This window comes from Pelmatolapia mariae, linkage group LG1 (assembly GCF_036321145.2).
Source record: "Pelmatolapia mariae isolate MD_Pm_ZW linkage group LG1, Pm_UMD_F_2, whole genome shotgun sequence".
Taxonomy (NCBI): domain Eukaryota; kingdom Metazoa; phylum Chordata; class Actinopteri; order Cichliformes; family Cichlidae; genus Pelmatolapia; species Pelmatolapia mariae.
This window is the reverse complement of record NC_086227.1, coordinates 39,317,722-39,331,559: the sequence shown is the minus strand read 5'-3', so window position 1 is coordinate 39,331,559 and position 13,838 is coordinate 39,317,722. Positions and strand designations below refer to the sequence as shown.

The 13,838-nt window shown below is 45.4% G+C and overlaps 1 protein-coding gene and 2 non-coding genes across 3 annotated transcripts; all 3 read right to left on the bottom strand.

Moving 5' to 3' along the window:
* Positions 1–807: 807 nt before the first annotated feature.
* Positions 808–4,927, bottom strand: rpl12 (ribosomal protein L12). The gene is made up of 6 exons (XM_063480911.1): positions 4,765–4,927; positions 2,729–2,802; positions 2,169–2,267; positions 1,968–2,049; positions 1,797–1,883; positions 808–1,414 (listed from the first exon to the last, which is right to left on the bottom strand). Exons 1-6 carry the CDS (start codon positions 4,799–4,801, stop codon positions 1,296–1,298), a joined length of 498 nt encoding a protein of 165 aa, XP_063336981.1. The 5' UTR covers positions 4,802–4,927; the 3' UTR covers positions 808–1,295.
* Positions 1,594–1,722, bottom strand: LOC134633326 (small nucleolar RNA SNORA65). Its single transcript, XR_010094712.1, has one exon. It is a non-coding gene; the product is annotated as a small nucleolar RNA SNORA65 (small nucleolar RNA).
* Positions 2,561–2,688, bottom strand: LOC134633334 (small nucleolar RNA SNORA65). Its single transcript, XR_010094713.1, has one exon. It is a non-coding gene; the product is annotated as a small nucleolar RNA SNORA65 (small nucleolar RNA).
* Positions 4,928–13,838: the final 8,911 nt, after the last annotated feature.

Sequence of the window (13,838 nt, the reverse complement as noted above, 5' to 3'; positions counted from 1 at the left end):
TCAGGAAGAAAAGGAACCTTCACATCGACTTCCTCCACTTCTGCACAGCACATGTACACAAACCCCACAGAAAAGGAAAAAATATGTATAAAGACAGATAGAAATTGTGTTTTCCACTAGACTGTTATTTATTGTCACCACCAGAAATTTTATATGGAAGACATAACATTTTAACTCCAGCAACTTTTCTACATTTCACTGATACAGAAGTTATTGTATGAAGGAAAGTGAAGTTCTTAACTTTTCCTAGGTTTCTGTTGCATTAGCCAACTGATTTTTTTAACTAACCTGGTGTTGATTTCTCTCATTTTGAAATGCTCTACTCCATACTTGATTTCAAACCGATGACACCACACGGGGGCGTCAAATACTCAAATTCTAGTTGGGTGTTTGCGCTGTTCAGATTTGTTATTTACACGAGAAATGAGACCGAGGCCTTTGTAAGAGCCTTCACGAGCAGTTTCAACGCCTGCAGCACTACAGGACATTTTCTTCCCAACCTCATGAAGGAGGTATTTATTCATCATTCAAGCTTAAAGACACAAGTACTTCCACTCTGATCACAGATACTCACGCTGTGGTATCCTGACACCTGTGGCGGTCAGGGGCTCACCTGTCCACAGCAGCTCTGCATGTTTGATTTGGCACATTTACACCAGTTTAAAGCTGTTTATGTGGAGTCACCACACATCTGATACTGGACGGACTCTGAAGCACCACATGACGACAGTCAGCTGATCCGATAATTTGGTCCTTAATTTGCATTTTAATCTGATGTGCACAAACAGGCGGAGTCTGCTGAGCTGCTGCTTTAAATCTGTAACATGCAGGTTTTTGTTTTTATTAAAAGTACTTCGATGTTCAAACTGAGCCACAGACGCTCAGCTGACAGCCTCACTTATCCAGACAGACATTGACAGGAGTTTAAAGCGGTTTGTTCTGGAAGTGTCCTCGTTACTGCAGAGTGTTTCTCTGCACGGATCACCAACCCTGCGAGACCACAGGCACTGGCAGGAAGCTCGGAATTCCGAGTTTCCCTTTCCAACCTTTTTGTATTTCGGATACAGCAAAACTCCCCGTGTTAACGTCACTCGATCAATAAAGGATAAATACTAAAATTTAAACTCTACATATTCATCTCGACTTTGGCTCAAAGGTGCTGAAAACCCGACCTTCCATCACAGACGCTGAAACGCTGCCGACATCTTTTTATTTAAACTGGGAGAAGAAGGAAAAATGGTCCAAGTCCTTTTTTTTTTTTTTTAAACCTTTATTTTTTTAGAACAGTGTCCTGTTCACTCAGATGGGCACTCAACTTTGCCGCTGTTGATGTCATCGATGACATCATGGGGATGGCGGCCATCGATGGTGCATCCCACAGACTGAGCGGTTCCCAGGATCTCCTTGATGGTTCCTGATGAGGAATAAATAAAATGATCATGAGCCAGAGTAGAAACACATTAAAGAATAACAGATATTTTAAGATCAGGGAGCAGGTTTAGAAACGACACTTAAGGCTCCTTTCCCAGAGACGGGTTTCTAACATTGAGCCTGGACGGCGCCGAGAGTCGGCCATCTTTGATTTACTTTAGTTCGTGTTCCAGACTTTTCGGCACAGAGCGGTCCATTGGTTTTTGGGCCGCCCTGTTTCCTAAAGCCGGGTCAATCTGAGCCTCCACTGGATTATACTCAGTCACTGGGACAGACGGGCATAGTGGCGGGAGGCTGAGCAGACGGTCAGGGAGAGAAGCCAATCAACAGCCCTGAAAAATCCAGGTTTCCCTGTGAGGTCTTACCGGAGAGCTCCCGGGCGATGGAGCGAGGCCTCATGACGCGAGCGATGCCCACGATCTCATCGAAGGTCACGCTGCCGCTGTGCTTAACTGGAAGATTGAAAAGAGTGTGTGGTGAGCAAAAAGCAGCTGAGCGAGCCGAGCGCGTTCAGTCGTGCGTTCAGAGACACTCACTGTTCTTGACCTTCTTCCTGTCACGAGGAGGCTCCTTCAGGGCTTTGATGATCAGAGCCGACGCAGAGGGAACCACCTCGATCTGTTCAACACAAACGGCATCCACTGAAACTTTAAACCCACACACACACACACACACCCCAATCACCACAGATACCCACACGAGGCCCGTGCGTCTGTAGGTGGCGCTGGTGTACTCACCGCTGCCTGCCTGTTCTGGATGGTCAGCTTCACGGTGATCCTCAGGCCCTTCCAGTCACCGGTGGCCTTGGCGATGTCGTCACCCACTTTCTTGGGAGACTGGAGTGGAGGGAGAGAGAGAGGGCGCTCTGTAAATCACTCGGGTACGACAGAGGGGACTTCCTGTCTTAAAACGGTCCTTTGTGGGAGGCGACTGCAAATATTGACAGTTGTGCACACATCTTTAAAGCCGTGATTTTTTCATTCTGCATTTTCCTGTTACTGACAGATGTATTTGACCATCTAAACAAATAAACAAAACAAACACTTAAGTGCTGTCACAGTCATGCTGAAAGCAATAAAAACCAAACTGAAATGATCAAACATGCTGAGAACAGGAACAGAGTCTCAGTTTGTGTTCCAGACTTTTCGGCACAGAGCGGTCCATCGGTTTTGGGCCGCCCTGTTTCCTAAAGCCGGGTCAATCTGAGCCTCCTCTGGATTATACTCAGTCACTGGGACAGACGGGCATAGTGGCGGGAGGCTGCTTTGATCCAAATCAGACATTTTCTGACACTCACCAGACCCAGAGGTCCGATTTTGGGGGCCAGGGCTGAGGTGGCTCCGACTTCTCCTCCTGTGCACCTCATGTACACTGAAAGAAATGACAGACTCGATTAAAGCCTTTGCGCACAGACAGAAAACGGTCATTTCTGAAGCTTCAGAATAAAACCGCTAACAAAAGCTACGTGTTAAGAAACCACCCGTGCTGATTAAATGAAGCCGATCTCAGTTTGTGGACTTCTGCCTGTCCGGAAATGTTAGTTTAATCATTTTGGAGCCACTTGGTGATCATTTTGAATCCATGACAGAAGACTTTCCAAGACAGAAAATGGTCTTGGATCTTTGGAAGAAGTTGGTCTTTCAGCATGGCCAGTCTTTAAAACACCAGTAAATGAGCAGAAGCCCTAAAAATGATCATTTTAAAACGAGGCACAGACAGAGCTCTGAAACCAGGATTTGGCTCAGAAGCTGATATTCAGCACGCCAGTGAACTGAAAGAAAAAAGGTCAACACTGTAAATACTGACTCTACGTGGTTTTTTTGGCCAATAAATGCCAAACACTTATGAAGTGACTGATTGTTCTTCACTGCATCACAGAAATCTCAAACATGACCTAAACAAAAACATGACATGATAGTGACCAAACTGGTGAATTCCTGCAGTTCTGTGCTGACTAAACTCACAGCAGCTGCGCTTGTACTTCAAACATCTCATTTCAGGTGGGCTGAAACCTTTACAGGAGCAACTGATGTGCATTTATTAGTCAGATATCTGCACAACACTCTAAAGAATCTGTTCTTAGCACTAAAGCTTTCTGGTTTTAGGTTTGTAGTTAACGCAGTAGTGATGGATCACATTTGGCTGTCATAGTCTGTATAAAGGGTAAGACAGGAACCGACTGGCCAAAATGCACTCCTGCATTCACAGCCCGACTGTAAGCGATGACCTCAACCCAAGTCCTGAGCCAGATTGCTGTATCTGAAGCTGTGAAACAGCTGTTCTCCTAGAGGTTAAGTGATCAGACAACACCTGATGCTTCCCCAAAGTTCTCATCTAATGAGGATTAACAGGAGCTGAAACATCTGTACAAACACAGCCAGCTGACCCTCACACTCCCTCCATTTTCCTTTGCCCGCATGTCGCTGGCAAACATACGCAACACTCAACATAAAAAGCCTAGATATAACAATATTTTGAATTACACAACATGTTAACAAATTACACTACTTTCCAAACCTTCACCTGCTTTAGCCAACCTAGTGTTTGCAGATCAGGAATTTGAAAGGAATAAACAGCAGCTGGACCTTTAAGAGTCCCATCATAAGTAACCTCCATCAACCATAAGTGTCAATTTAGCAGTTCCTGTATCTTTGACGTGTTTTAGGATGCTTTTTACCCCACTGAAACCCTTGGGGTGGGGGCACATTAGGAAAAAAAATTAGCTCCATATTGTGCCACGTTGATCAAACTACACTTTCTACTGGAGAAGTGTAGTTTTAAGGTTTAAAAGACTACAAGTTTACATGCTATAATAGCAATACATGCTCTCACGTACAAAAGGATTTAACCGCAGCATTGCGTCAAGTGTTTGACGCAATCCCAAAATTAGCATCATAACAATTGTTATAACTACGTCATTATTCATCGCTAAAAGCTGTCCAAACATGGTCTCCATACTGCATAAAGACCCTTTAGAAGATTAACGGTTTCCTCATAAATGTACTTCAGTTCTTCGCTTTGTAAGGTAATTAACTGTGGCTAACGTTAGCATTAGTTGCTACATTAGCATTAGCAGCACGTGGGTCAGCACGTTACCCACTACACTACCCTCTACACCTGCCTCCGATCTGACATATTTTACTCAATTGGCATCATTAATTCTACAAACATCAACAAAAGCCTAAACTGAGTTTCTTCGTCGCGTTTCGTGTCCCATCTTTACCATTTTGTGAGCGCCGTGTGCAGGCCGCCAGGCAGGCGGAGGCAGACGGCAGAGAGCGACTCCATCCCGGCTGTGAAAAAGCGTCTGCTTTTATTACATTCAAAACATACCAATTTTAATCTCGTTGGGGTCGAATTTGGGCGGCATTTTGCTGCTGTGGAGGTTGAGCTCAGTTCAGCTTGGTTGGTGAGGGTGTCGGATGAACCCGGCTTCGGGACGACCGATAACTGTTGCACCTTCACCTCTAAAGGGGAGAAAGAGAAAGGAAGAGTGGCGGCTGCGGAGGAGTTTATACTTCAGCCAGTCCCGCGAGAACATGTGTCGCAGTTCGCGTTGAGACGTATGACGGAACGCCTTGTGGGCGTGGTTTAAGACTTCAGCCAATAATTAAATTGCTAAAATCATTTCTAAAACTTTAGTGGATTTATTTGAACAATAAATAAATAAAAATACATCTGAAAAGACGAGCGTACTCCATGAAATTTGAATTAATATAGTTTCAAATAATAAATGCATAAATTACATTCATGATATATATTATATTTAACTGTATTTTACTAGAAAAAAAATTACATTGGGCGTAAATACATTTACACCGGAAGCTCTTTCTGATGTGACCTGCTCCCAGTCTCAGCCTGAGGATCTTTCATAAAGAGAATTTTTGTAAACAGCACAGAGACAGAAATACACACCGTCTGTTGTATGAAGGAAAATGAAAGGCTACTCATGGCAAATTTAAATGCTAATTTACATCATGGAGCCAGGGTTGCCACGTTTTTAACAATCAAATAAGGCACACAGTGGCATGCCAGAAGCACAATACACAGCCAGTTTATCGTGCAAATATACACTGTATGTTCATGTTCTTACAATAAAAACGAAGTAAAATTTTGGTATTCAGTTTAATCAATACTTCATCTAAAACAGTAAAGACAAATACAGTAAATGATGACAGAAATCAGATGGGATTTCCTTTAAAAACAAGCAAAGAAATGTTTAAATAACAACAATAACCCAGGTTATTATCCTATGCAGACCAAACGGCACCTTATTTTTACGAATCACACGTTACTCCTCACATCTGGAGTGTGTGACAGGATATAACTTACAATGCTGTGATTGCAGCCATTCCCCACGGTACTCATGGCCATTGATGAATGTCTTTGATCAATGGCCATGAAAATTTGCATATTAACGATCAAGGAACTGATCTCACAGCCCATTGTTCATTCAGTGGGCTGGTTTCAGTCATTGTGCAAATGTACTGTTTATAAGGTTGGAAACCTGCAGTCAGCTGAGACTGAAGACATCACCTGGATGATGACGAAACGTTTCTAACACTGAAAACGTCCAGATGAACAGAATCAACTTTCTGGGACTTTTACTTCCCTGGATGACTGAGCATGCATCAAGACAGAAACGGACATACTTTTCAGAAGCCTGACATTTCTGTTTGAAATATCCTTTATTCATTCACTTTCTGAAATAAGTGACAAAAATATTTAACTCTTTCACAGTATTCTAATTTTTGAGATGTATCGGTAATATATAACCTGCAGATATCTGCTGTGTGGGAGCCAGAAGATGTCTGACTTCCCCAGACATCTTCTGGCTTCCAGTAAATACTGACAGTTCCTGATTATATTTCAAAGTGGGTGGAGGACGTCTCTGAGAAAACCAAATCCACAGACGACAGGAGTTGATGCTAAACATGCATTAAAAAACAAACTTTAAGTACTTTTTTTCTTAAATCCAGTCTCACAGACAGCTACATCTATGTCAGTTTTTGAGAGCAGGGCTCCATGATGTAAATTAGCTTATTTGATGATCGGGCCTGTTTTAAAGTGATGCATGTGCAGCATGGTTGACTATACAGTAATAATACAAAGCTTCGAGGAACAGAAAGAGAAACGGGTACCATGAGTGCCTTTGATGGAAGCACTACAATGCAGAGTGTCGTGTTTGATGGATTCCGAGGCACTGAGAGTTTAGTCGGTCGTGGGAAGTTATTTTCTGACCTGCTCGTGACCTCGGACGAGGCCAAAGTGCCGCTCGTGGGCGCTGAGTGGACGAGCATCCTTTGCAGCGGGCTGAAGGGCCTGTGTGCGGCTGCAGCATGAAAGCGTTGTGTCGGTGCTGCAGGTCTCTGCTTCGTCTTCCAGGTTGCTGCCGGCTGTTTCATCACGACACGAGTTGCATGAAAACAGCGTTTTTCCTGTTTGATTCCTGCAGGACTTTTTGACTCAGAGCTGCGCTACAGGAATAGCAACAGAACACAAGAGGGAGTAAGTGGGTGAGAAGCAGAGATCATCACTGCTGGGCTGCTTAATATGCATCATGAAAATCTGTGAGAAGAGTCAGAAATTCACAAGTAGCAAGATAAAAAGAGTGTTTTCAGAAATCCTCGACAGTTATAGCAAATGTCACATTTAAATAATCATTCTGATGTTTTTGAGCTCCACCAGTGCTGCAGAAAGCTGCTGCTCTGAAGCTCAACAACATTTTTATCCTGCTTAATATTATTTCCATATCAACTACATGTTTGATAATGAGGATAAATAGGGAGGAAGAGGGTGTCTGAAGATGCATGGTTGCTGAGGTTATTCTAAAAGCTGAGAATAATTGATCAAAATAAGAATAAAACTGAATATTAGCTGCGTACTTCTTATAAATTATGAATCGTAACTCGGGTCATTTTACAGTAATGTAACACTACACCAGCGTGAAGCGTGAAGGAGTCCAGTTTCAGCTCCGTTTCTATGCTGCTGTTTCTCTGTGTGTTCTTCTCGTATTGTGTGAACATCGGTTTAAACAGACTCAGCTCTCCTTTACATGCACAAAAAGTCGTCACAGACAGAAACAGCAAATGTTAGGCGCAGACTGGGTTTATGGTCCGCAGGAAATGTATGTTAATGTAATACTGTGTCCTTTGAAGTGATGGAAACACGCCTGTTTGTGTGAGAACACACACACATTTACAGCATGAAGGCAACGCGCCAGCTGTTATTTCTGCACAAACTGTGAGCCTTCATGATTGCAACAAATGCTGGCCTTTTGTATAATAACGAGGATGCTCAGTGATATAAGATCCTTCCTCCCAGGTGATGGAAGTACACTGAAGTGCACTTCACTCATGTGCATTAAGCAGCTTAGCAAACTTAGCTGAGGCTTCTGGCCTGGACGATATTTCTGGTCATGTTATGAATGTCTGCGTTCAGCAGCTTGCAGGTGACAGTTTTTAATATTTTCACCTCCCTTTGGATTATGCTGTTCTCCTTTAAATCTGTCATCAGCGTACCTCTTCCACAGAACGTGACCAGCTTCAGTGACTGGGGACCCAGAGCTCTTATCCCCACAGTGAGCAAGTTTTTTAGGGGCTGGTTGAATCCATCATCTGCTCCACGATCCCTCCTGCAGAACAGAGGCAATGGAAGGGAGGGTCACCTACATGAGGACTGAGGATGCTCTTTGTGGACGAGCTCTCTATGTTGGTCAGTAAGTTTGGGGATCTCAGTCTAAACCAGGACCAGCAAGGCAAGCAGTGTTTGACTTCTCAAACCTAAAAATAAATAAAAACATACCAAAGAAAATCAATCTCTCTGCTCCTCAAACTCAGACAGCACTGTTTTGGAGTCAGCTGTTGTCGCTGAAAGCACTTCTTGTTTCGCACCCATAGGAAACTGTACCTGTCTCCATTTTAAGGGTGTATCTGTCTCCCATTAACAGTGACTGGAGCTGGGTAAGCACAGAGGCCGGCAGCTTTCCTTGTGCTTGCCGTTTTGTAAAAGTCACTGCACACCATTGGTCTAATCTCTGTCTTTTATGACTAGATCACAGAGGTTCTGACTGGGCATCTTCAAGAAGTAAGATGGACAGCATACATCTTCTTCACTAATAGTCAGAATGGGTGTACCAGTCCCTTTCTGCACTCGATCTGTACCCATGGCTGCATGGCAAACAAGGCCAATAAGGTCACTGCGAAGTTTGCAGATTGCACAGCACTTGTGGGAGTGATTGATTTCGCAGGGAAGATGTGACTACCCTGGAAAAATCACGTAAAACAGGTTTGAATGTTGGCAAGACAAAAGCGATTATAGTAGACCACAGGAAAGGGGGAGGGGTCACTCCTCTGCCAGTGATCATAAATAGTTGTGGAAAAAGGTGGATAGCTTTAGTCCACCTACACAAATACTTGACTCGAGCTGCTCATACATTCAGCTGCTGTTGTTCAAAAGGCAAACTAATTCTACTATGGCCTCAGGTTAAAAGAGCTTTGGTCTGACACCTCAGGTCCTCAGAGACTTTTACCAAAGACAGACTGATTTGTGGATTCACCACTTGTTAGGGTAACTGCACCGGTAAAGATGAAAATGGTGCACGCAGCTCAACACATCAATGGATGTAAGCTGCCCCTAAAACAAGGATGATCCAAACACTGATGCTTTTAGGAATAGAAGGTAAGAGATGCAGGGCCAACAAATTACACACTGACAAACTAGTGCATGTAACCTCTGTGCATTCCTTTCTAGGACACATGATGTCTTTAAAATGCCCCTAAAGGCTCCAACAGCACAAACACAGTCCAGAGGTCCAGTTCAGTGACTCGACAGCTGAGGTGAAGCCTCAGACAGGTAGCAGATACCTGTGTCACCATCCACCTATCAGTCAAAACAGACCACGCCCATAATAGTATAAACTTTAATCCAGGTGAGGTATAAAACATTTTCCCTCCATACAGGTGTTATAAAGGAGGAAGTTACCTATAGAGTCCAAACCGTGTGTGTATGAGGCTGTGAACACGTTTGTATTAGCTGTAAAGTTTTAACATGGGAGTCTATGAGGACTGACTCACTGCTGCCTCTTCTGGACGTTAGAGAAACTGCAGGTTTTGCTAAAACCCAATCCTAGACTGCCAAGTTTTTCTTTGTCAGTTCAAACCATAAATGATGCACTAATCATAATATTTTAGATTTACTGGATGAATCCATTTGGTCTTTGGAGGCTTTCTCTGTATTATGCAGAACGTGTACTGTGTCTAGTTCATTGGCTAATTTTTAGATCGGCTTTCCTGGTCATCAGGAAGTGATCTTTTGTGTGACTATATAAAAATATTATTTACGCTTCACTGTTATTATTGTTATTACTGAGATAAGCTCTGGAGACATATTTCTGCTTTCTGTTTTATTATGTACTTGAGCCAAAGAGATTAGATGTAAGCAACACGAGGTGAGGCAGGTGGGCTGTTTTAACTTTTAGATGTTTAAACATGCCAAATCTGTGGACTTAATTGTGGCCAGACTTATTTAAAAAGACACATTTAGTGAAGAACTGGAGGTCACTGCTGTGAGCAGTTAGTGTGATGGGTGTAGAGGAATGAACTACTGTACGTTCAACTATTGGAAGTCACCAACAAAAGAAGGAAAGTGTGATTTTGGACACAGCAATTAAAACTCTATAAGACTTTAATCATGACTTTATTGTGCACCGAATGAAGTGGAGATGAAAGTTCTTACAAACCCGGTCAGTGTGAAAGAAGGTCAGACGTGCTCGTGTGGTGAGCGAGCTCGCCAACTGAAACGATCGAGGAGCCAAAACACAATTTCTTCTCCTCGTTTGAGTTCAGTTAAAAGAGATGGGCTGTGTGCTTTGGCCCGACTCCCTCGACTGTAGCCGCCCTCCAAAAAATCAATGGAGGAAATTATAAAGCAGAGAAAATTAGACTGAAGACGAGAGGAGCAGAGGGAGAGAGACTGATTGGAAAACACGGGGAAAAGGTCGAGTAGGAGACGGAGGAGAGGAAATCAGATCATTCCCCCCGAGTTTAACAAATGAGCTGTCCAACGGTGTGTGTGCTCGTATGTCTGTCTTTGTGAGGACCGTCAGGATGGAAAGCAGGGACATTATGCTTGGTCATTTCTTTTAGGGAGGAACTTCACAGAGCTGTTTGAGATTCAGGTCAGAATCAGGTTCAGGTGAGAGGTAGGACAACCCAGGTAAAAGTTTTGTTGTTTTTTTTCCTGCCTGTCCCGTTTGGTTCTTTTGCCATCAGAATTATTGTCTAAAGGCAAAGAAAGATGCCCAATGGATTTACTTTACCAAATGGACCATCCCGGCCTTGCCGTATTGGTCTATTTGATTGACCTTTGTTTTTATTGTTTATTTAATTTTATTTTCACTTGCTACACACGGGACAGACTTGACTGAGTGAAAGAAAATGGAGAAAGAAAGAGAGGTAGGGAAAGAAAAAGAGCGGGGAAGAGGGACGGTGATAAAGGGCAAAAAACAAAAACCAACAAAACAAACAGACAAAAAATACATATATCAATCACCTGGATCACCTGTTGAGAAAGAAAAAAGAAAAAACAAGCAAAAAAAAGAGAGCAATATAATAAACAACATCATCACGATGATCTATGGGAATATAACAGTAAATACTAAATGTTAAACATTATTGTGCAGCACGTAAGATCGACAGCGCACAGTGTGCTTTGAGGTAGGAGCCAAAAAGGGTGTAGTTTGTGTGTGTGATCACCCGTGTGTACACCTGTGAGCATGAGCGCGCTTGTATTTTTAAAAGGTTCCTTAATGTAATGATCTGCTAGAGAGTGTGGGGGGGTCACTGCCCCGTCCTCCAGGGCATGAAGCAGGTGTGGAGGAGATCAAAACTCCAGACATCCAGAGGCCCCCAGAACACAAGAGACCAAGGAAGACCAACAGAGGGGCAGCCGCGCCACTGTCCCAGAAAGAGCTGAGGAGAGTCCCAGATGAGGGGTCACTCAGCAGCCGCGGAGCAGAAGCCAGGGGGGGTTGCAGTGACGTGCCCGTGAGTTCCGCCGGCAGCCAGCTGTGCCAGAGTGACCGAGCCCCAGGCTGAGAGGCCGAGGGCACCCCACCCCCGAAGTGGCCCGAGCGAGCCCCAGGCTCCAGGCCCCGACAAGCAGCCACCAAGGAGTGAGCCGGTGCGTATCTGGATGCCCACCCCTGGACACCAAGAACCACCAACGCACCGATGTCTGAGGGCATCTGCCACTGGCAGGGGGAGTGGTGGGGGGAGACAGGCCTCCATACCTTGGAGGGCCTGAGATGTCCCCAGAGAGGTGGCGTCTGATACCCAACCTGACATATAGACACAGACATACAGGCACACACAGATACAAACATCCATTCCCTCCCTCATGCTCTCATATGCAATTACTCAACACTCACCCAACGTGGAGACAGACATAAAGAGACGCTGTACACACAATCACACTCCCCAAGCGTACTCTAAGAACCGGGTCTAGGTACCCTTGCCCCCGGAGGGGGAAACTGCACCCAGACCCAGGTGGTGTTACCCTTTTGCCTGCGGTGGGGAGAAGCAGACCGCCCCGACTCCGCAGCAGCAGGGAGGCCCCACATTCCAGACCCCAGTCGGACGCCCAACTCCTCCTCCTAGCCCCCCCGCTCCAACAGGCAACAGAGAACGGGGGTGTGAGAAGACTCCAAACCTCCCTCCACCCGCTCATATGTAGTGTTGATGCATGTGTGTTCTAAGGTGCCTTTAAAACCCAGGAGGGCATGGAGCTACCTGCCAGAGAGCAGCAGGTAAGCGCATAGCCCCTCCTGATAGCCCTCAATGTCTACGTGTATTTAAAATTGAGAGGTGGGCAACGACGCCAGGGGTGAGGTTGTACACCCTGATGGTCATCTGGATGTCGTGTCTTCTGGATGCCATAACACATACACATAGGACCCCCAAGGTGGCCCCTCCCTGGGGCCAGCTCCCCCGCTGACCCCACCAGGCACCCCCACAGTCTGCAACCCACCAGGTCAAGGGGACCCAGGCCCATCCGAACCGGTGCCCACAGCAGCAGCACCGCCCCGCCCCACAGAGCCCAGGGCAGCCCACCCGGCCCCACCACAAAGAAAACTGCACCCACCCCACAAGCACAATAGACGCCCAGGCTGAGTTCTTCCTCCACCTCTCCTATATCTCCCCCTCCTGCAGAGTCAGTTCCTGAAGAGAGGAGACCTCCTGCAAGAATTAACAGCCTCCCCACCAGTTGAAGAGCCCCCCAGGTGGCTCAATGCACCGGCGGCACCCCGCGCCAGGGCTGAGCCCCTTATACCCACCCGACCACAACCCAGGCGACACACCAACCAGGTAACCCACCTGGTAACCCACGTCCATCAGCACAGACCCTCCCCTAGCCCCGCTGCACGCAGCCATGAGGAAACTATCACCTAAGAGCCAACAGAGCCCCTAATTGGCCATGACCGCAACCCCGGGTTGAGCCCTCCAAGGAAGACACTCTTGGGGAATCTCCCGACACCCCAAGCCTGTCCCTACCCCGACACCAATCACAACAGCGAAGGTGGGACCAAACTATGACCCCCACTAGGTGATGGAGCTGATCAAAGGAGCCCAGAGCAATTGATCTGATGTGGTGGCAGAGGCTGTATCAAGACTAATGTAATCTAATAGATAATTTCTATATTGGTTAGAATTAAGATTATTTTTATTTTTCCAGTTCATGAGGACTGTTTTCTTGGCAACTCAGGTAAAAGTTAACTTTAAGAAACAAAGCGTGGCCAAACGACATGGCAACACTACAACATCCTTATCCCCCTCCTGCATTCACCGGAAAAGGACGACTGTGAAACAGGGAATTTATTTTTTATAAACACCTTTAAATCAAAGCTATTCTGTTCATCTCCTCTGATTTCAGCACCATATTTTGTTATTTTAGCACTACAGCAGCTTTGCATGATTAACAGCTGAAAATAATCCTTCTGTATCTTAATCTGGGCTTCAGTGCTCCTCAGTTCATCCTCCTTTAAAGCTCTCTCCCTCCACACAACTTTCTTCTAATTAACTTCCCCTCATAAACATAAAGTTTGGACAGCGGGTGGGCGGGGCATCTGTGCTGATATGTTACTGTGAAGTATGCGACACACACACATGCATTATTATTATAATAATAATGCACCGTGACAGCTCGTTCCGGTCCAGCCAGCCTCCCGCTCGACTCTGCCGTCGCTATGTAGACACACAGAAGGAAGACACTCATGACACAATCACCACCACCTGTGGTTCACCTGCCTCCCGGTACCACCCCCCTGACCTCACCGCTCCACCCCTCCCCTGCAGCTACGCCAGGGACCACACCTCCGCCACAGTTACCATAGCACAACAGTGTTGTAA